The sequence below is a fragment of the Dermacentor silvarum genome, chromosome 1, assembly GCF_013339745.2.
Source record: "Dermacentor silvarum isolate Dsil-2018 chromosome 1, BIME_Dsil_1.4, whole genome shotgun sequence".
NCBI classification, from domain to species: domain Eukaryota; kingdom Metazoa; phylum Arthropoda; class Arachnida; order Ixodida; family Ixodidae; genus Dermacentor; species Dermacentor silvarum.
Genome location: NC_051154.1, coordinates 404,040,479 through 404,063,843, shown reverse-complemented (window position 1 = coordinate 404,063,843; position 23,365 = coordinate 404,040,479). Strand labels below are relative to the sequence as shown.

Sequence of the window (23,365 nt, the reverse complement as noted above, 5' to 3'; positions counted from 1 at the left end):
TTCTCCACAACGGCGTGCCTCATAATCAGATGGATGTTTTAGCATGTCAAATCTCAGCATTTATTTGCCTCGGCGAAGTTCGCGGCGGCCGGTGTTGCTTTGTACTATGTGCGGTGGTGCCCATGGACGCTTTTCATGGGCTCGCATATAGAAGTCCTTGGGTGTGCTCTCCCCCCACATCGTCAGTAATGAGCGCTCCGGGAAACGTAATAGCCCTGGCGCAACTGCTGCGATAACAAGTACTAGTTTTCGCGGAAACGTGTCTATTATATGTTTCTCTGTCGGATCTGGCGATTTGAGTCGGGAGGCTGTCCCTGAAGTGTGCCCACATGCGTGGAAAGCATTCCCGGTCCTCACTTCGCCGGCTTGCTTTTCACTTTTATCGAGTGGGCTTGTGCCAAGATTTGTATGGCTGAATGACAAACAACAGCACTGGATATGAGTTAGTGTAAGTAAAAACAGTGGCCTTTCTTTAAACGGAACCTCAAGGACCCAGGAAACTTGGTTCCGCTTATGAGGACTTACATTTACTGACAGACAAAGCTGAAGGGAACACAGTGTTCTGTTCGCAGAGGCAGCTACTTTATTGCATAGAAGAAATAAATTTTATAGTTCGCCTATCGCTGTCTCCTCCCATGCGGCGCAGAACTGGAGAAGCGTCCTGCAGCTTTTTCTTTTCTTGAAGGATCGTGGTGAGGCTGCTCGCCATACTTCGCAGCTTTCGCTATGTCACCACTTTGTAATTCATTTATGGCTTTCGACTTGGTCGCTAGCGTCAGCTAATTGTGCGGGCGTTTCGGTGCCGCCATCGGAAACGCTCTGGAAGTTCCCCGACCAGAGACACGTGGAGGCTGCCAACTTAGAGCAGGACTTCAGCACAAACAATCAACCACGGTCGACGAAAAAGAAAAACGAAACACAAAGAAACGAAAAAAAAATCGTAGAACCGTTGCGTAGCGCAATGTTGCTGATGAATTTCACGATGCGGCTCAAATGACCTGTTTAGTTTCGTTGGTGTTCATAATTCCGTTTATCTGGATGTCGCAAAAAAGTTGATACCGCTTAACGAATGCTTTTTTTAGCATTGCGTGAATACAAAGCCAACCAACCATGAGGACAGTGTTCTGTTTGAGCGGCAGTTCCGTTTAAGCGATTTCTATTTGTCGACATTCCGTTGTAATAGTAATCAACTTACTGACAAGCCATTCCTCCTCATATCTCCATTAATAAGGGTAGGCGATATTTTGACAACTACACAAGAGTGCTTGGTACAAGTGCTGGAGGCACGTTACGTGCCGACCAAAGGTGTCGTACACAAAGGTGTAATTATTAAAAAGAACAGAAGTTTTGTCCGCAATTTTAGGACGCAATAATTCTGGAAAGTGCCTATAAGATTATTGCCAAAACAGTTCACGCATCACCCTTGATATAGAATTACAGTTAAACACAATTAAGAATTTGATTCGCTACGACTGTCATCGAGTCTCCTAAGTAGATAGAATCCACTCTGTCTAGACCCTAGGTGGACGCTGGGAATGTGAAACCTTCAGAAACATCACGGCTGCTACGTCATTCCAATTATTGCCTGCACCTTGCGTAAAAACGTGTTGTGGGAATAGCTAGCGCTGAAGCAGCCAACAAGTGGCCGCACAGGGTTGAGACAGTGTTGAGTGGGCCCTGTCACAGGGACGTTTTCAGCTTAGAAGATACACGAGGCAACAATCTGATAGACACCCTTTGTCATCCGCGTATCAACAGAAAATGTGGAAAGATCACCTACTCCTGCTGCGACGGGTCATTACTGCTTATGAACCGAAATGTTTTGACCTCATGGTTTACAAGTGTTACACGCGCTAGAACCTGCTTTTACGTTCTTATCGTTTTGCTCATGCTGAAATTTCATCTCCCGCATTCCCCGTGTTTTCCCTGGACGTGCTAGAAGTGTCCATGTGTTCCTATAAAAATCGCACTTAAATGTCATATGCGCTTTCCATTTATATGTTGTATATTTTATATATTATTTATTATTATTAGTTATTTTATTTTACCATGGGGACATATGTGAACAGTGGGACTTAGTGTGAACAATTATTGGAGAATGCTAGTATTACTTGTTTGCTTAAGCAGGTTTCAAGCAGGCTAAGCAGCATTCTCCCTGTGTTAGAATTAACGCGCACGTCTTCTGAAGATATTTGGCCGACCTTTAACAAGTGTAATGAGGTCTCCTTGTGAAACGTTATAATGAAAACGAAAAGCTTCGCTACAATCTTGAGTTGAAAAAGAGCGCCCTGTTTTGGGCCTTCAGGTGTCCAAGTTTTACGTTCGCGCTGTTAGTCTAACTGTTTGTTTAATTACGTTTCAGCATTTCTGCAGGCAACCATGTTTGTGCGTACTATCTGCTGCACAAGTGAAATAAAATACGACGTTTGTGACACCGACCAATCTTCGAGCGGCGAAGTCAAGCTGTTCCACACTTTTAGCCTGCGAACAACTCCTTAGTTTTCTTTCGAAAATAGTGTGAAATGACAAGAGACGCGGGCCACGTGCACTACTACCGAGAGAAATATAAGAAAGGCGAAAGCCCTCCGGCAGAAGTAATTCTTTCCCCGATCAGCCTATGGTCTCATTCCCACGTGCCAAACCGGAGTCACCCGACAACATCAGATAAATAAGGAGGCATTATCACGTGCCGCGTCTGGATGTCGGTAGGCGCGTGGGCTAATCATTTATTGCCCCCCACACTTGAGGACGTAACGCTACTGGACGGATTGGGTCTACAGTCCTGATAGAGTGATACGAAACTAGACGGGAACATTGGGAAACGCCCTTGTTGATTTCAGACGCTACCTACCCGATACTCATAGATATAATATTAACGAGGTTATTTTTACTCGAAATGGGTTGAGATTTTGACGAGTATAAAAAGAGTTACTTCCTTGCTCATAAATAATAACCGTCAAGAGAGAGTAAGTAACTCGGACATAACGATGTTAGATTGGTGTCGCGGAAAAGCAGTCAAAGAGCGGCCGTACCTGGGTTCACCTTTGGGCGTTGTAAAGCGCACCCGCGCAAACCCGGAAGTGATTGAATGTAGAAGATAAAAAGAGTGTGGGATATCGTGTCTATATGTACTGAAATACCGGGCAGTGAAGTTCATGCAACTTTGCATAATTTCACAATATTTTCCCATGGTCTGCATTATTTTCTTCGTTTCGTTGTCAGAGGTTTCATTTTTCTTGCGGATCCTCTCATTTCTTTTTTTTTTAATGTCGAGTTTTACTATGGGCTTTTTTCTCTCCCTAATTTTACTCGCATGTGCGTCAACGTTGGTTGACATGCCTTTCTTTTTTGACAAAGAGGCCAGGTGGACCCACCCCGGACGTTATGCACTCTATCGGGCAACGAGGTTAATGTTCGTCTATATTGGTGCTAAATTCAAGCATAGAGTTGATTTTAGCTATACTGCGACTAATTGTCGCTTCTGCCTCTTGGTGACCGGCATTTTGGTACCTTTTGCGACTCGCTACGACGCTCTGGAGGCGCCAAGAGGCCGTTTTTGGACGAATAAGTTTAGACGCAGAATTGCCGCGCGATTGGCCGCTCGAGGCACTTTGCGTGTATTCGTGGGCTTCTTTTATGCTCGGAAAAACGATTTTATGTAGGACGTATTGAGCCACAGAAAGCTGTATCGGGAGTTTTTCATGTTGCCCTACAATGTTCTCATTGACACTTTGATAATTAGGACAGTACTTCACGAGTTAGATAATTAATTCAATTACCTAATTAAATCTCAGTAACGAAAAAACTTACCGGCGGCTACTCCACTGCACTGGAAACAATACGCACTTGGTTTGCATGGCGTAACGCCGCTCCTCTTTTTTCAAATCATGCTGCGTGATAGCTGGGAAACCCTGTATGTATATATATATATATATATATATATATATATATATATATATATATATGAACCAGAAGAAAGGGAACCGAGGGGCCCGATTTGTTGGCTTCTTATGATATGATTATATATATATATATATATATATATATATATATATATATATTCACGAAAGACATATAACTGGCTTTGCCCACCAGCCGAAACGTTAGTAAAATAATTGATTTTTGGTGTTGTTGAACGTGTGAACATTTCTTTCACGTTTATTTCTTCGGGTATAGCCGAACACTTCTTTCAAGATGTACATATACACTCTTGATTAAGGCCGGACCCTGGCCGAAACGTCGAAATTAGCTGTTTGTTTTTGCTTTTCTACGAGCGCCTTCACTTCATTCAATTAGTATTCCTTCCTGCTAATAAGTAGCTCTTGCCGTGTGTGGATCTTTGTCACCGTAAAATAATGTGCACCCTTACAAGTGAAAGAGGGCGTCAATTATTTGACAGTGTGATTCCCTTGAACAGCACCAAGCAGCCTCAACGGGCCATGGCGCCACTCTATAAACAGCAGTGCCTGCGAGGAAGACAGCAACAATGCGAGCTTACATGGCACACACGTGCGCGTCCGTGAATAAAGGCGAGAAAACAAATCAGGTGATCGCAATCGGTGCACCGGGTACGGAGCGCGACACTTCATATCGCCGAGCAGTGAAGCATCAAGGAAAGCGCACAGAAAGCGGAAGGGCTAGGCACAACCACAGGCCAGATACCGCCGCGGTTTTGAAGCCCAAGTGCTCGCGGCGCGCCACGGTGTTCGTATCGGGTTCGACAGCCATATATGCGACGCGTCACCGTCGTGAAAGCTGTCAGGTTGAAAAATATCCACCACCTTTCCTTGTTTGCGTGCTACAAGTTACCGAAGAGTGCACTGCGATCCATCTTCCCTGTAGTGCCAGCACGCTTTAGCGCGTGTATTTAGTCGTCCGCAGTATACATACTATTCCCTCCAAAATTCAATCACTGAGAGGGGGCGTTCCCGAAAACACCAGTCTGCGCCAAATACGGTCTAACCACGAGCAGACTGCCGTGTTCCACGAGGCGTTCTTTACCGAACTAGACGGTTATTTGGTCTGAATTGGATATTGTGATTTTGGTCTGAGGTATTTTCCAAAATAATGCATTCCTCACTATAATTGACGATGATATTAGCGGTTCTTTGCCTTATTCTTTACCAAGTAGCTCGCGTCAAAATACCAGCGGCGTTGTGAGGTTACGAGTGCGATTCCCGTATTTCAATGGCATCTCAAAAGCCCTGGTGTTTAAATGCACCTTGGTGATGATGTTAAAATCATACTGGAGCCCTAGACTATGGCGCGTGTCATAGCCTGTGTTGCATTGTGAAGTCAAACCCCATGAAGCCATCCAACACCCAACAAATATGTATTACATCAAACTACGGCTCGGCAAACTAACTCGCACACTGTGCTGCATGCACGCATCATACATAACGCGTCTCTGCGGCGGAAATATCTGCACATTAGTTCAATGCTAATCGCAATCACGTCAACATAAATCGTGACATGAGTTCAGTTGGAACTTTTTAATAAGCTCGGGTCTGGTTGTTCTCAGATCGTGAAGAGTTTAATTCCACTTCTTCAGATATAACTTGAGCTGAAAATAACCGAAACATTTTCACCGATCTGACTCACCGTTTTCTATCTGCATTTAGCTTAGGGATCCCAATATGAGCATTCGGTTCGGTAGAATATTGCGCCGCGCACACAATTTAGACAACGTGATCTATGGAATGTGACACTTCAGTGAGCTTTCGCCTGCGGTGGCACTGTACGTCTTGACGGTCAAAAAGTCTCAGGCGCGAAGCAATCTTTCGCTTAAGCGATGATGACACTGCGCCATTGTTTCACTTTGGAGCAGATGTGAGCGAGCGAGCGAGAGACGTTCAATAGTGCAACGACCGTCTTTCTAGTGCGGCCCGCTTACGTGTCCTTGCTAGAAACAAAACTCGCCAGGCCTTGAAATATACTCGCGCGTAACGCTAATAACTAAACGAACATCCTCTGTCCCTTCACTTCGATAAGCTCGCGCCGAAGCTGTCCCTTAGTCTATAGACCTGCCCATAAATGGCGCGCCGCCGCTCGCCCGTCCCCTCTAGTCCACCTGTGGCTACGCGCGCGTGCCGAGGCTACCCGAGCATAACGCACTCGGCTCAGTGGGGAGATTCGGCCTCGCCGGTGAGTCCATAAATAGACGCAGGCCCAGCACCATCGCACCCGGAGGCACCCTGTTCGGGGTCACGGGGGAGAGGTCACCACTCGAACTGGGCCACCACCGACGGCGACGCTTTCGCCCGGCCTGGAGCGCAACCAGCGCGTAGTTACGTGCACCGTCCGGGTGTGTAGCTGCGCTTGCCGCTCGGCGGGCGAGCCGAAACTTGCCAGGGATCCGCTCGAACAGAGTCGCGTCCATTGGCGTTCGATTGGGCCGCCGCTCAAGTGGGCCTCGCGCAACAAATCACGGCCCAGACGGCGCAAAGCTTAGCAACGATCCATCTGTACCACGCAAGAGACACCACCGACATGGGGCACACTGCCGAAATTAAAGGCGCTGCACACGACTATCCAAGCACCCGTGCGCAATATGGTGCATAAAAATTTTAGCTGTTTTTTGAGGCTCACGAAAGCATAGCACGAAAAAGAAACCTCTCTCTCGAAGCTCGTGTCGGCACTTGGGTACGTATCTCGCAAGCTACTGCGCCGTTTTGACGATTAATGCGAATGGGACCTGATAAACAGTGTGCAGTTTTACGTGGAGGTAAATCCATTTATTCATAAAAATGGTTAAGCGCGGGGCCTCCATCTTTCGCGGATGTATAGATGCGCCTTGAATTCCTATGGAGCGTAGACCCGTATCGGCGTGTGCGATAGCTGCAAAGCACGAAGTGGTGGAACCAATGTCGGCACAGGTATTCCTCCTAGTCGATCCCATGCCGCCTCATAAAATCGAAGAGCATCAAAGCCATGGCTCTCAAGCTTCCTTTGCGCCATTAAATGAAAACGAAAAAAAAAACCCCCTCCAGAAGTCGGTGTCTGTCTGCTGCTTCTCGATTATTGCGAACCGTATTTACAAGCTCTTGACGCCTCCATAAGTTCATAAACTCGCACACGACTTGTAGAAGAACCCCCATAATCCCTGAAAAAGAAAGTTAAAGGACCTCAGTGCCACCAGAAGAACTAGAACTTTCTGGACATGGGTAAGAAGCATTCGAATCCTGGTGCACAGCAGCAGATGCACCTAGTACGCAGCGCCATCCGTTAGTAAGCCAGACATGCAAAACACGCCCGGCTGACGAGGACTCCATTCGCCCGCTTTTACCGAGTTCACCTTTCCTCAATGGCGCACTTCTTCATTTTATTTCAGCTCATTTTGTTAATAACCGAATCCCGTAGACAGCATGTGCAGAGCAATACGACAATCGGGCACGCCGCAGTGCACCACGTCTCGGCCAACGCCATTTTATCTGGACGACGGAAAAACCGTATCTCGGCGCACAACGGAAGTGTTGTCTCTTCGCTTCTGTCATGGCCAGAATTGAAAGCGCCACGCAGTTGGCTCGATCCTAGTGGCTTAAATGTCCTCTGCTACGGCGTCCCGTCCACGACGCAAAGCGTGAAAAAACCAACAACTTGATCAATTTCGTAGTTATAACTACTTGGCGCAAAAAAAGAGAAATACATTCTGGTGACGAGAAACAATTGTTTATCTTGTCGGCTGGTTTACCAGATTATTTTCGATATGAAAAAAAAAACACTTTCATCTGGTTCGCACAACTTGTATAGACGCGATGAACTTATGGTCTCTCAATGATAAAGGGAATACTGCTACGATGACAGAAGGCTCGCCCAAGAGGCCTCACAACTGCAGTGCCGTCAAGGCAAACGCACTGTGTTGCGGCAGTTCCTTTCATGTTTGCAAACGCCATCTGTGTATACTCGTATCAGCTGTCCTTTGAACGATTGACATGCATTTTGCTCGCCCATTTTTATCGTTTCTCATGTAAACATATCATCATTCGGTTGATATGCACATGTATATAAACTGTACTGACGTCATGCATTGTATTCTGTATTGTAAACGTCAATTAACCGCTTCATACGCGCGTCTACTTCACTGTATATATATATATATATATATATATATATATATATATACATTCCCAATGTCGCATTTGTGCTTTTAATGAGCAAGGCTTCCAGACGTCACATTTGATGACATAATGGTGCTAACTTTTTAAAGACTACTATGTCAGCACTGTATTAATAGGTGGGGAAACTGCTGTTCAGTATTTAAAAACTATTGGAAAAGTCTTTGATATTCGATTCGCTTCTGGGGCTAGTTGACTCGTATTCAAATTGGTATCTATTCGCACACCCCTATTTTTTACCTGAAAAAGTAATCTGTACGGGTCTCCTTGAAAGTGAATTTCTGGCTGTTGAATGTTTGCCTCAACTGCAGCAACACCAGCAGCTGTGCGGGTTCCCACGATGACAGAAGGCTCGCCTCACAACTGCAGTGGCGTCAAGGCAAACGCACTGTGTTGCGGCAGTTCCTTTTGTTAGCGGGGCGTTCCCAAGGCTTGGTCAGGCAGGGCGCCGTCAGCTCTATGCCCAAATGTGCATGGTGCTTAAGCGAAGCAAATGCGCTTGTACGTGCATGCGCCGCTAGGCCCGAGCGAAGGCTTCGTTAAACAAGGCGCCTGCGAGAATCAGCCAAGGTCGTGCAGGAGCGTCTCAACGAGTGGTCAGACCACAGCCGTTCGATCATCCGTATACTTCAAGCATGGTTGGCTTCCTGGGCACATTGGTCCGTGTGTGCATTTTTAAACTTTATTTTCTCAATGGTCTCTGTAACGATCTCTTGGTCGACTTTAGCCGTCCTGTTAGCGAACTGTTCGGTGCGCATGTGAACAACTAATAGCTATATTGGACTCACACATGTGCCATATAACAATTCGTACTGGCAAGCCCTTTCGCCGGAAGGCTTCTGATGCGCTGTGCTGCCATTAAACAATTATCCTTCCTTGCATTAGCAATAGGTGCTTGTTAGAACCGACTTGTCGATTGCATTCGTGGTTTCACTGAGCTCACGCTAATAACTCTACCGGTACCTCTGTTAGCTGTCATCAGCCGCACAAGTCCAGAAAACACAAGTTGCTTAACGCATTAAACTTGTCAGTACAATCCCCAGTTAGTCCGCTACGGCTTTACTTACAACAGTTTGCTTGCATCTGACCATAGAGTTGCCTACAAAAATCAGTAAAGAGGGCGCTGCGATCACTCCGCTACATAGGAAGACATGGTTAGTACGTGGATTTCTCTCCTATTCGTGCTAATGGCTTCAGTCGTTCATGTGACGTTGTTTACGGCGCTTATCTTTCTAAATTTCCGAGCGCCCCCCTCATAGTGTGATAGCGCGGCCATGAGTCTCCGCCCACATGCATAATGATTGCAATTTGTAACGCAGTGTTTTGTTAAAATGGTCACTTTGCAAAGTTGCAATGTTGTTTGAAGACAGAAGGACGATGTTTTTGCTAGCCCATGTAGGCTACTCAATCCATCATTCGTTATCAACCTGGCAAAACCGACACCACACTGGCGGCTACCGCTTTAGACACGATATCGTGTCCTATAAAAGGTGCGAAAACAGGTGCCTCTCATACACCGTTAATAAAGTGATGCCTTGAGAAAGTACTTCTCTGCGACCGACTTTTAACACTGTATCAATCATTGCCTTACAGAGAGCGTGTGTAGCGATTCCTGGGAAGTCGCAGGAGTCTCACCACACTTGCGCTCTTGTCGCTTCCAGAGGGCGCCAAGTAGTTGCCCCCTTCTGCTCTGAATGCAGCCTCGGCCCAGCCTGTCCAGAGAATCGCATGTCCAAGTGGGTGCGCGAACTACTGACCCAGCTCGGAGCGGCCGCCGTCGCGAGGCTGTTTCGGCTCGCGCCTCGGTGTGGGTCCGCGCTTGCCGACGCCGCAAGTGGAGCGGCTAGCGTGCTCGGACAGGACGCGGCGCTGACCTCGACGTGAATGCCGCCAGTCGGAGAAAGCAACTCTCCACCTTCTCGATGAGAACGGCGGCAAAGAACTGGTTTCCTCCTCACGGCGTTGACACGAGGCTGGCGAGGCTTGGCGGTGTCACCTTTTCTCCAGCCGTTCGTATTCCAGTCCATCAATGTTGTTAGCGTCCAAACCGAAATGCGCCCTATGTTCCCATAAAATTGCTATTGCAATAAAACACGTACAGTACTTCGTGGGACTAAACGCAGCGACGCCGACGACTGAGCTTACACACTGTCGTTTCGCTCCTCCCGCCGGTAGCGCTCTGGTCTCGCGGTGTCCGCGCCCATGCGCAGCTTTCTCCTTTGCAATGCTGCAAGTTAGTTGCCATTCATGGCAACCACAGAACAATTTGTGCTTCCCAAGTGCCCACCTTGTCGAGCGGGATGGCACTGCTTCTCGCAAATCGCTTCGTTTTGCTGTGCGAGTATCATCGGACCGACACGTGTTAGCGATCCTAACATAACGAGGGCCTGAAGGTTAGAACCTGCGTGCTTTAGCTTTCTGAAAAATTCTGGAAAATAGGATGAACACTCCACAACTAATTACTAAAACACAGGTACCCCCTTGCATAACCTGCAAGGTTCCTTTTTCGTTCGACAATACACCACATGGGTGGCGTAGACAAATGCATATACGCAGCTGAGGGTCCTCATCGACTGAAGAAACCAGATCAATACTCGGCACTAGAATCGAATACGCCCCCTCGTATTAAGGTACCAGTTTATCCTATCGAAAAACTCGCACGGGTTTCACTTTTTCAATTCTTAAACAATTGCATTCGCGACTAACAAAACGCCACATTGGGCGAAGCAACTCTTTCCCTGAATCTGTAGCCCGTACACGGAGTTGATGTATCTTGCTCCACGGCTAGCTCTTAGGAGAGATAATAGCGAGAATAAATTGAAGGAAATAAAAAATCAACACCAGGGTACACTTTCCGGTTTTCCGGGATCTTAACCGGTTGTGCCTCGTCTCGTAGCAGGGACTCGCCGAGGTGCTCGCCTAATACGATAGGCGGCCGCTAATGGGCACGCACCAGCATACAAAACTGCAGGGCGCAGAGAGAGTTTCCTCCCAGTGCGCAGAATCCGGACTAGCATCGTTATTAATCATGAGGAGCCCAAGTCGGTGCTGAGAGAACGGCCAACGGAAGTTATGGGCATGCGGCGATATGCGACTTTGTATTTCTGACTGCTTCCACCGCTGTTGTCACTGACTGATTGACACCGTGGCTATGAACTTCACGGCCTGTTCAGCCCATTAGGCTACTTATCTAAATATGCATTTTGCAGCTTTCCTTTTTTCAGTACATATACCACGTACATTATAAGGTTTCTAGCAGAAAGTTGTGATTTGAGTAATGCATCACAGAAGCGCACAGTTTGCATAGGGCGTTATAAAAGACAAGCTGCGATGTAGTGAGCGCCACTACTAGCCTCTCGTGTCCCGACACTATATACAGGCATTCGACTGCTAGAGCACTGCACGGGCTCGGGCTTACCCGAAAGCCCGGGCCCGGCCCGGCCCGGCCCACGGGCCGGGCCGGGTTGAACAGTTTTTTCACGGGCTCGGGCCGGGCTCGGGCACGGCGTGTGCTTTTTGACCCGGGCCCGGGCCGGGCTCGGATATTTTGACGCGGGCCCGGGCAGGCTCGGGCTTTCTGGTGGTGTGCATGTAACGTGCAGCGAGTTATTCTCGGGCGTCTCAACTCTGAAAAACATTATTTTTCGGTCTCGGGCCGGGTTCGGGCCGGTTTCGAGTCGGGCTCGGGCCGGGCTGGGGCCTAAGGTAAAGGGGTGCGGGCCGGGCGGGTAACGTAGATTATTTCCGGGCCCGGGCCGGGCCCGGGCTGAAAAAATCGGCCCGTGCAGTGCTCTATCGGCTGCGCTGTACCATTCAAAGGAGATCTCGCGGCATACTGATGATCCGTAAGTACATTCGAAGCAGTTCTTAAGGCGGCGTAATAAATATCTCGTCGCACTCTGACAAAGCACATACTACCGCAGTTTAACGATGGATGGGCTGTACGGCCAGATCAATGAAAGGCCAGTTTGGGGTTTGACTACTACGGCGGTGATGCGCGCTATGTTTCTCCTATGACGAAATAAAAGTTTCAGATACCGCTTTGGCTTGCTGCACCTTCGTTACACTACCTGATCCCTATGTTTGGTTTCAAATGTTTCAAATTGGAGAGTAAACTGTCTGCGGCGCAGTGTGTTATGTTTGGTTGGGAGGCCTAGTCAGGCGTCATACAGATGAATTTTGCCTCGTATTCCCTCGTAGAAAAACGTCTGGTTATTGGTTGTACATTGTTGTCTACGACTGCTATAATTTCTAACATCAAGGGAATTATACTCCGCATATATAAATTAATAAATAAATTACTAACTTTGCGTCACTAAGCCATGAAAGCACGAAAAGCCTCCGTATAGATCGACCCTATGAACTGCGCTATTGGGAGTTGCGGCTACTGAAAATTGGCCCAAGTAAGGTGATTATCAGAGAGGCAAAGACAGTAACATTTTCAACTAGCAGCTGCTCGATAGTTGAGCAAACATCGTGGTGGTTACTCTCCAACATTGCACTGAAATTTCGGCCAGACCGTGTCTACGTGTCTGAAAAAGTGCGCCGCAACTCTGTAAATGGCAGCCGTCCTTGAAAAGCATGCGCACATAACACAGGTCACCCGAACCGAGCGCTCACAAGACACGCAGCCGTCTTCGCAGGTGAGGCTGAACCATCCACGCTCGGCCGCCCAGGCAACCTCGCCCGAGAAGAGCGAAAAGAAAGCGTCCAGTAAAATAAAGAAAGCGGATCGCCCCCCGGGCAGGCCGTCCACTGTCACAAGGCAGACTAGTCTCATTTCGCCGCTCACCACGTGGCCGACTGACTATCTGGCCTGGATGGGCCCCGCTCGATCGCCACGGGGCTTCATCACCGAGCATCGTCAGTGTAGACGTGTGCGAATATTCGAAAGAATCGAACGTCGAAAGGAAAAACGGTGTCGCCTTTCGATTCGACTGGTCACTGCAGGGCCAGACGCGCTGAGTTCTTTTTTTCGAATAATTTCGAATACCGCACCGCCGACACGTCATGTCCTATGAAAGCGTTCTTTCCAATGCCTAATATGGTGATGAAGGCAGCGGTTGGTGCCTATGGTAGTTCGCATTTCTTTCTGTAGTGTCACAGTTCGAGCACAGGTATCGCTGAGAGACACTAAGGGCGGCATCACGGACGCACAAGTGCACGTTCACCGTACAACAGTTGTCGTGCGGCCATTTCCTTGGTCTGCAATCATTCATTCACTCTGCAAGACTGCGGCGTTTCGTCGGATGTAACCATATAAAAAAACTGCCGCTTTTTTTAAATTGCGTCCGCTTGCACCTTAAACAATTAGGGGTGCCAGTAATTAGCGCTAAGCGTTTTACTATTGGCTGGTTAGCTTGGGAGACACCAGTGGATAATTTTGCGTTGCTTCTTGCGGGCAACATTGTGCGAGAAGAAATAATGAGAACGCAGGCCAGGGGCGTGGAACCAGCAATGGTATTTGCTATTCACCATTTAAAAGAGCAAAAACACGAATTCGTAAATGCTGTATGGGATAAGCAGGGACCCGTTTTCGGTGAGAACGTGGCGAGCTCCTTGTGTAGCTCTCATAAATAATAGTTTCGTCTTCGTCACTCAAGGCGATAGATGGGGAGGCGGCGGTGCTCGCTCTTGTATAAAGCGCTTTGTAAGCTGCGCCCTGCACTTTAAAATTTCATGTAGCTAAACGGTGAGCAACGAGCGGGCGCATTAAGAGATGGCGAAGCGCCCTCACAATTGCTAGAGCAGAACAACTCTTAATATGAAATAATTTATAATCAGCCCCAATAAATATCGAAGAAGATTGCAATTATGATCTTCAACAGTGCTTTGTCCGTTGATAATATTGCCGCACTAGCTTCGAATGCCCCCAAAAAGCAATAAACACTTTTTATTGTATGGCGTAATAAACCGCTTTTTCTTTAGTTCATGGAGCCGCCGTTTATGACTTCTGGTGGCTATCATCCAAGGAATAAATTTCACATCTGCTCATGACCACGTATTGCTGTCCATGCGGTCAGGTGACTCACTTATTTATTCATATTTTATTTATGGTAGTCTCAGGGCCACAGTCTTTAATGACGGGAGTGATTACTAAAGAACAATAACAATTTAATAGTGCCATAAGTGACAGTGCTAAAGTAGATGCTACTTATGCAATGTTAGCTACAGTGTTTCGAGGACAATAATCCCCATTATTGTATGTACCAAATAAAAAAAGCTACTAACTAAGAAGAAATGCAAGGGTTATAAAATAGATGTTAGCTATAGAATGTGAGCAGTACATTGTGTAAAGTGGGGTTATCATTAATAGCAACAACTACTGCGACAAGGTTGTTCAGCTCTTGTGATGCGCAGAGATAATTTTTGGTATGACATGATTCGATGCCTACCTTATGACGATGGTCAGTGCGATCGGCCATATACCAAGTTCGTGGAATTAATCCCTCACGTTTGACAGGGTGATGATGCAAATAATGAAAAAAAGCTAAACTTGATATTATCCAGTGATATGCTAACTATCGTAAAACGAGATTAGTTTACACAGTTAATTGTTAGGCTCGTAGTTTGATTATAGCTAAAAAAGATGAAGCGAACATGGATATTTGCAACGAGTCCTGACACGAGTCGCACACTGCTGGCGCATATTCTGGCTTAGTATGTCATAAAGCGACAATTTTAAATTGAAAGGTGCAGAAGAAAGAATATGGCGCAAGTAAGCAAGAGTCTTACTGTCACTGTAATCGCATATTCAGTGCGCAAAGCCCAAGTCAAAGTACTTCTAATATGAACACTAAGGTATTTATAATAACTGTCGCATTGTAACGTACGTTTATTGAACCGATATATGGGTGAAGAATTATAGGTGGCAGACGTTTAGTTCCATTAGCTACACTTTACACCTGCTAGAAATAGTAGTGAGAGAGGTATGTAGGTGGTTCATTCTTGATAATTGTTTACTTTCCTAAAATTACAGAATCAGCAAACAGGTGAATGTTATTAAACATTGCTGGAAGGTATTCGCTAACTTTTACGAAAAATAAAAGCAGACCTAGCATTGAACCCTGAGCATTGACCCTCATTGAGCGGGGAGTAACCTTTAGCACTAATGAAGTGTGCGCGATTACTCAAAAACACTCGACTCATTATAAGAGGTTTGATTCAATATAAGGTAGAAAGAGCTTCTGTAATAAAAGCGTGTGGCATACCTTGTCAAACGCTTTAGAAAAGTCCAAAAAATACTGCCCACAGTGTTACCCATGTCTAGAATACAATGTACCTTACATGTAAAGAATAAGTTGCCTATCATAGGCATGTTATTGAATTTTCTTTGTAGAGATGTCCATGAACTTAATTTATGCTGTGTTCGCATTCTGCTCGTTTAAAGCTAAAATGGTCAGTAGCTGTAATTTGTTCTGGGTGCATTTTTTTCGAATGACTGAGCTTGGCTTCCACTCTAGGGTTTTTTGGGCATTTCTAATTAATACGAGCAGATATAACGCAAAAATGAGCCTGTCAAGGTCTAACGCCGCATGCTACATACACCACAACCATCCACGATCATAAGCCCACATTATTTGAACTGCAGCATAAAGCTCTACCAGTCATCTCCAATAAACCCTGCATAGCGACATCCTGGTTCAGCGGCTTATAGTGGACAATTACAGAACAAGGGATGGCCAGTTCCTGGTCTGGCTGGCCTAATGTCCCTTAGCGCTCGAGAATTAGTATATGATGCTGCTCCGTCTTTCCTAAGCTGCAATAAAATACGGTAAGTTTTCACAAATTTCATCCATTTTTTCATTTTGCTGATGCCCTCTCGCCACTCAGTAGGTCTTCGTATGATTGCACCTTGTCAACTAGCTCTAATCACTCCGTCTTTTTTTTAATTAAGGCGCCACTTCAGGCATGAAAAACGTAGAGGCCTAATTAGTTTGGCATTTCAGCAGAGAACCTTGAAAACAACAACCGATCCAAATGACATAACTACTACCGCCACTAACATGTTGCTTAGAATAAACAGCGTCAGGTGGAAGATATTCAAAATCTGCCTCTTCCTAAAAAACGCGGCAGTGGCGCGTTTACATGCTGGCCTTTAAACTTCTCGCACCTAAACACAATGAATTTTATCCTAGAGGTTTGCCTCTGCACGAAGCCATTTCTGTTGTGCAAACAGCTGACAAAACCTACAACTAGAGGTATCTGTTAGTAGGCGCATATGTTAGGAGTCTTGTTAACAGTTGTCAGTTGTCAAAGTTATCAGATTTGAGGAGCCATCTATGAGGAGGGCAAATAAAGAACTGTATTAAGCAAGCAGATAGCATTTATGTTCAAATTGAGTGAACATATATTTTTAAAGAACAGTATGCATATGGCGGGACTTTCAAGTGCGATCACTTAGGAATGTAGAAATAGTTTTATCTGTAGGAAACTTTATGAATATTACAGAAATGACGCAAATCAAGTAGCTACGGAATACAAAACGGAATAAATAATTTCTGACGGGACTAGGGAACCTAAGCCACCTTTCGGGAATTCGGAAATCGTTCTTCCGCATATATGGTCTGCTTCGCAATACCATAACTCATTTACTAGTTTTAACAACCCGCCGTGGTTGCTCAGTGGCTATGGTGTTGGGCTGCTGAGCACGAGGTCGAGGGATCGAATCCCGGCCACGGCGGCCGCATTTAGATGGGGGCGAAATGCGAATACAGCCGTGTACTTAGATTTAGGTGCACGTTAAAGAACCCCAGGTGGTCCAAATTTCCGGAGCCCCCACTGCGGCGTTCCTCATAATGAGATCGTGGTTTTGGGACGTAAAAACCCACAATTTAATTTAAATAGTTTTAACAGCTTTGTGACGTCACAATAGCTGTGCTTCCCGCGAATATGTCCCTATAAAATGCACTGAAGTCATCGCAGACGCTTTTTGAGGAGAAAGCTGTCTCGGCTGCTTCGATATAACGCATAAATGGGCTGATGATGCAACAACCAGTCAGATAAATTTGTGCAAGCGTTGGCTGAAGTTCATACAGCGCCGTTCGATCAGGTTTATGTTTTGACATGAAAGACGCGGATTGACCTTGAGTGAACCGTATTTTGTAGCACGTGTGGCGCATTTTTTTTCCTTTCCCTCTTCAGTAATGAAGATGCACACCCTGGATAAAGGAAACAAATGCTGGTTGGCCGCTTGTTTGGTTCTTCCGGAAGAACTTGACCATTCTTCTTTCTAAAAGAAAAGCTCCACGCTGTTGCCTTTGAGCCCTAATATGCAAATGACTCTATTAGTCCAGCGTGGATGTAATAGCAAATTTAATAGAATTTAGCGATTCACTGTACCAGATTCAAGTACGGTTGTATTGAATTAGTGAAGTTTTCGTAGGCTTCAAGCATAATTCTTGACATGCATACTAAGTAGCTCAAATATATAGGGAAAGAAGGCTCCAAACGATGCTATTGCGTGCGGCAAAATTTTCCGGAATGAGCGCTACGGCTGCTTTATTACGTTCGCTTAAACACAACTTGGTTGGCAATTATTCCGGTAAGGTTGTGAGGAAATTGTGAAAGAAGATAAACCAAACGCAAGATTGGCCACTAAAGGTCAGTGAATGAAACTCACGGGAAGAAATGTGAAACGAGATAATTAACTGGGAACCATCGGCTGATCATGCTTGTCCAATTCCAAAGCAATGGTTCAGGGAAGGGGTTATGTTTGAGCAAACGCGATAATCTCGGTTATTTTGTTAGTCCATGAACCTGTGTGCTGGGTGCAAATGGAGAAGAGCAAGAACGTTTCTACAGAGAAAAACAATGGAACACATCCAACGAGTTGCAATATATCTACAGCGAAGCTTTGTGTGAGTGCATAAAGAAACGAAACCCAAGTATGTATTCATTGAATGTCCGCACAAAGTGACACGGTAGGCTTTATCAAGGCATTGTAGAGAGGCTAATGCAATGCCACCGCCGCGGGTGAGCGGAGGTGAGCGCCACGTTGTGGCGGTGCAAGGAACCCAGCGGCGATGTCGCGCGCGTCTTCTGCTGTGATTGGTTGGCCTATTCAACTAAAAACAGCCATGCAGCACCCACGGTCACGAAAACCCGGCGAGGTTTGCAAAGATAAGCTTGTCTTTAAAAAATGTGGCAGATCTAACGCACCTCGTTGTATTCTACATAGAGCAATGCTTTGTTAAAACGCATTATGAGTGCTCAAACCTGTGTTAGTTTCTGTATTATTGCAATGCCAGTGCATGGTCATACCGAGCGCTCTTGCCCAAACTACATCATTCACGTTACTGGATGATGTGATTACTGTGTGATGACGTATCTGCTCCGGTGCACGCGCATGCGCATAACCGTTCTACGCAACGAAGCTTTGATGAGCGGCTACGACAAATCGGCGCAGCTCGGTAAGGCAGGCAACGATCATCCGTCACGGTGGCATACGTTGCAGAGCAAAGGTAAGCTGAAGGAATTCTGGGGTTCTAGGTGCTTAAAGCACAACTTGATTCTGAGGCACGCCGCAGTGAGGGATGCTAGATTAATTTTGACCACCATGGGATCTTTACCGTGCCCGCAATGTGAGGGGCTACGGGCGTTCTTGCATTTCGCCCCCATCGAAATGCGGCCGCAGCTGCCGGGATTTGATCCCACGACCTCGTGTTTAGCAGCGCAACACCACTGCCGCTAAGCCACCGCGGCGGGTAGCAAAGGTAAGCTTTGTTTAGAGGTGATATTCTCGAGCATCCTCTTTCGTTATTAGTACCACATTCGAGAGTTTTCGCGTAACTGAGAACCGGACACGTCGAAATTGATGTCTTCCACGGTCAATGAGTAACGGACAAGGACATGTAGAGAGGGAATTTACAGACAAGGACGAAGTGGTGAAGTCAGCGCCCGACCTCGTGTAATCTCACACATTTTCGCTAACACGCGAATGGCTGCGGGTACATTCTCAGACAAGGACGAAGTGGTGAAGTCAGCGCACGACCTCGTGTAATCTCACACATGGCTGCTGTGCTGGTTGCGGCAGCTATAGGTGTGAGTTGTGTGTAATGCGTCATTCTCTCAGGGTCCAGAGCTGCAGCGACGGCTCAATACGGGCCCCTTGGGCTTCTATGCTGCTACAATGTGGGTCGTGCTTGCAAATGGAGCGCCCTTTAAGTGTGGGCAGTGAGGTATCTCCAGTCGGCACTTGGCGTGAAGGTGTTGGCTCTATTGCTCCAACATGGCCGAGAGCGCGTGTAATGGCCGGCTGTCATGGGTGGGAGCGAAGTTGATTTGAGCGCTAGCTCTTGGCGCTTCCGAGAGGAAATGACCTGAAGTAGGAGATTTATGCATACAAGAGCCGAGTGCATAATGCGCTTTTTTGCATATAGCGGTTTAAGAAGGAATAGGCGAGACATTGCAAAAGCTGAGAGTGGCAGCGAAGAGAAAATCCGTTAGCCGCCGGTTCAGATTTGGTGAGCCGTTATCAGCTGGAGCGCATCTGCAGACAATGACTGACATACAGGCTTGGGTACATGTGAACAGCACAGTTTGCTGCGAAGGTTCTTGTGCTTATAGGGTGCTTCTTCTTCATGTCACCAAAGCTAAAGCATGTGTAGTGTTCTACGGAAATGGGCACTGAAATGGAATGACCCGCAGTGATAACAGAGCGTTCAGCTCCAGAGAAATGTCAGCGTGTTTAACGTCACGAGGCCACCCAAGATCATAAGGATCCAGGTGGGATTAGATGATGATAAGGGTGAGCAGCCACAGCAACACAGCAACAATGTCGCCAATAATAAAAATAACAAAACAGGTAAACGCTCTTCTGGAACACGCTATACAATGAGGTAACATCAAACAAAAAATATTCATAACCACGAACACATGCGGTAAGCTCATAAAGAAACGTTATGGGCGAGATATATTAGAATATAGGAAATGTAAGCAATAGGATACATGTCACTCGTGTCACTTGTTTTGTTTCGCAAAGGGCATGGCTAGTTGTGTGAAACTGATGTTTGCAATATCAATTTCCGATTTCAGGTAATGATTTAGAATACTAGGCAAATAATTGCGGAGAATTTGTACGCCGTAGTTAGTTCGAGAGAGTGGGATTATCCACTGATCAGTATTTGTACTATGATACGTTGGATCTCGCAGTTGTAAGCTTGAAATGTGAGAAAAGATCCGTTTTGCCAAAAGGCTCTAGATAGCAACGTATGAAATATTTGCTTTTTGATAGAGCAGGTTAGATCATTGGGCCCTCCTTTTAACTAATTTCTTCATAATACAGAAAAAAGCTACCCTTTGCCCATGTCGAGCGAAAGTATGCTTTGACGTGCTCCGTAGAACTTTTAGGATCTTCATCCATGAAGTGAAATACAAGTATTTTGTGTTCAGAACAAAATCTTTCCAGCGGATCTACTGCTCAAGCCATGACTTCACAAGCGCCAACGCTAAAGCTCATTGAACATACAGACAGTGAGTACGTTCCAGAACATCTTGCAAAGCTTCATCGAGATCCGCTGTCTTACGCCTGTATCTGAGCAGTACTAAGCGACTGTATCATTCGTGCTTATGAGTTAGCTGATACATGCACCGTCATTGCGAAGCACAGTCAACCTGGCTCATTTCAGAATTAAAACTATTCCTTTCTTTATCTTCCACCGCCCCCGCCCGGCCAATCCTGGCTATGATAGCATAGGCGGGTAGCTGTTCGGACTACTACCGAAGCGCGGAAGAGAATGGCTTTTAATTGAAATCTACATAACCCCGCCTAGAAGTTACATTGTGTGGTACTCGCACAGAAATAATATGCTCGACACTACACACGAATAAAACATTCTTTATAGCACGTCAAAATATGTAAAGTATATAGAATGACCACGTACGCAATACATAGTTGCGCAAAGTGAGGTTAGCCTGTAAAGCAGGCTGCCAGGCGTCTCCTGTAAGAGTCCTGTCTTTCTCAGAGACGCCTGGCTTGCCATCCGCCATCAGTGCACAACCACTCTACTAAAGTGCAATGGATTCACAGAGTGCATCACAAGCGTAGCGCGGGTAAACGTACACTTGCTTTTGGTAGGTTCTGTTCAAGTGCTTGAATTAAAGCCAGCACACGGGCACAACTAGGCAAATGGCTTAAATTACTAAAGGAGCTTCTTTTTTTTTCTTTTTTTTTTGCCCACGGGTACTTTCATCATCACTGGGTAGCACATCTCTGCGCGTTCCTCAATGAAGGCGAAGGGCTCAGAACCGTGTATTGGTTTCCTTGCCTTTTAGTGTTGAAATTAACCCGCTATCAGGAATTTGCACAGGTAAAAACTCATTGCTATCAAACCGTCGTCACAAATGTTTAGCCCATGCCACTGGCCTGATTCTTATATTATGAAATATTTCAATGACACATAGACCGACGACCTCCTCATAGTTACGATTGGGAAATTGAAAATTTAATTGAAAAGGCAGCTCGCAAAAACAACATCCACGGACCGGGTAGTTGGAGAATCCCCGAAGTCAGACCGCACACATACTACACGCGGAATGGGTATTCATCGCGATGTCTGCACAGCCGCCATTTCTAGCATAAAAGAACGCGTATCCAGAGCCACTTGTCGGTGCACCGCCAGATTATGTCACCACCCGATCAGTATCGCAAGAGGCAACATCACGCGGATGTGGCAACCACACAAAACAAGCGCTGACCAATCTCGAGAAAGTGTCCGCTGTGAACATTTGCTAGAGACACCGGGTGTGTGGGCATGCGGGCCAGCACGGCGGCGGCGGCGGCGGCCACTCACCGTAGGGCGCACAGGCGGCGAGCAGAGCGCAGAGCAGCAAGAGCATCGGCATGGCAGGTCGAGTGGCACCGGGCGTCTGAGCGTAAGTGTACCGGGCGCCGCGCCGTTGGCCGCCTTTTCATACCGGTTCACTTTCCGACTTAGCCTCAAAACCAGGACAGCGCCGCCTCGAGGGGCCGGTCACGTTCGCCCCCACACGCTCGTTTTTCCCGCTCCCCAGGAATGCCAAACCACCGGCGGAGTCGCGGCCGCCGAAAGCAGCAGCCAGCGTTTGGGCTGCGATCAGGCAGCACGATAGCGCGTCGGCGGACGCCTACGGCCTTTGGGCAACGGAACACGCACGCTTCTTCAAATGCCACCTTGGGGACACGCGCAGCGAGGGATGCGCTAGCCCGGAACAGGCGCGTGGGGTGCTTAGCGCTGGTGTCTGAACGCGCCGCGACGGTGACGCATCACGAAGTGAGACGCCCGTACAGCTCGGAACACACGCCTTCCGTCTCCAGCAGGGCTCTGCGCTTGTTCGCTTTCAGCACGAATGGCATGCTGGGGGAATGATAGCCGATTTCGTTTTCCACTCGCTTTCGACCGACCAGTGCACGGCGATAACGGGAGTAACCAAACCAATGACGGAGGACTTGATGGTTACACAAATGAGGCACCTCAAGATGACCGCGCCATCTATGATAATTCCGAAATCTCCTATGTTTGGCCAATTTGGTTCTCACCGGAACGTGCCCGTTGCAGGGCGTCATATGTGTTTGTTGGCTCAGGAGTATCGGGAGGAGAGCAGGTGAGGCACTTGCCGTCACTGACATGTTTCCTCGAGTACCTGCTCGCAGTCATACGAAAGTTAAGCTCTCGCTACTTGCGATGCCACCGTGGCAGTGACTTTGTGGCTGCTGCAGCCTCACGAGTTGCGTATGGACGAGCGCCAGAGGCCTTTACCTGTACTTCCAAGAACGACAGATTGTGTAGCGCATGTCAATTTGCCGCGCACTGTTATTGGGAAAGGCGACAGTGCCAGTTTCTCGTGCGTAACCGGGAATCCGCACGGCAGTCGGCTTTCCTGTGCTTCGCCACTCGGCCGGGCTCGCTATTCGTGGCTTGCGCGTCGGAGACACGCGCCTCATCGCTAAACGGGAAACTGGCTTTTCACTTGGGAGAGTTTTCGGCCGCGACCGGTTACGATATCCCGTTAGTGAGCGTTGCCAACTCGTGAACGCACACTTATTATGCGTCATCCGGAATGATGCGTGCTCCGTCAGCGAGCGATCCTGATTAAGTGCGCATGGAAGGGCGGAGCTGCATCGTGCGCCTGAACAATCTAGACGAAATCCAACTACTCCAACATCTGCTTGGAAATTGCCTCTTTTTCAATACGCCCGTTTTCCATGTGCCCCTGTGTTTGACTTCAATTGGCGTCGATTCTACTGTTCTAATAAATCACTGATTGTGCGG

General features: G+C 47.1%; 1 protein-coding gene across 1 annotated transcript in view; it reads right to left on the bottom strand.

Annotated features, from left to right (window-relative positions):
- Positions 1-22,181, bottom strand: part of LOC119437564 (protein obstructor-E) — a 47,242-nt gene extending 25,061 nt beyond the window's left edge. Inside the window, exon 1 of the mRNA XM_037704570.2 lies at positions 21,908-22,181. Within this exon, the coding sequence (XP_037560498.1) occupies positions 21,908-21,959 (52 nt within the window). The 5' untranslated portion in view covers positions 21,960-22,181. The remainder of the gene's footprint in view (positions 1-21,907) is intronic.
- Between the last annotated feature and the right edge of the window lie 1,184 nt (positions 22,182-23,365).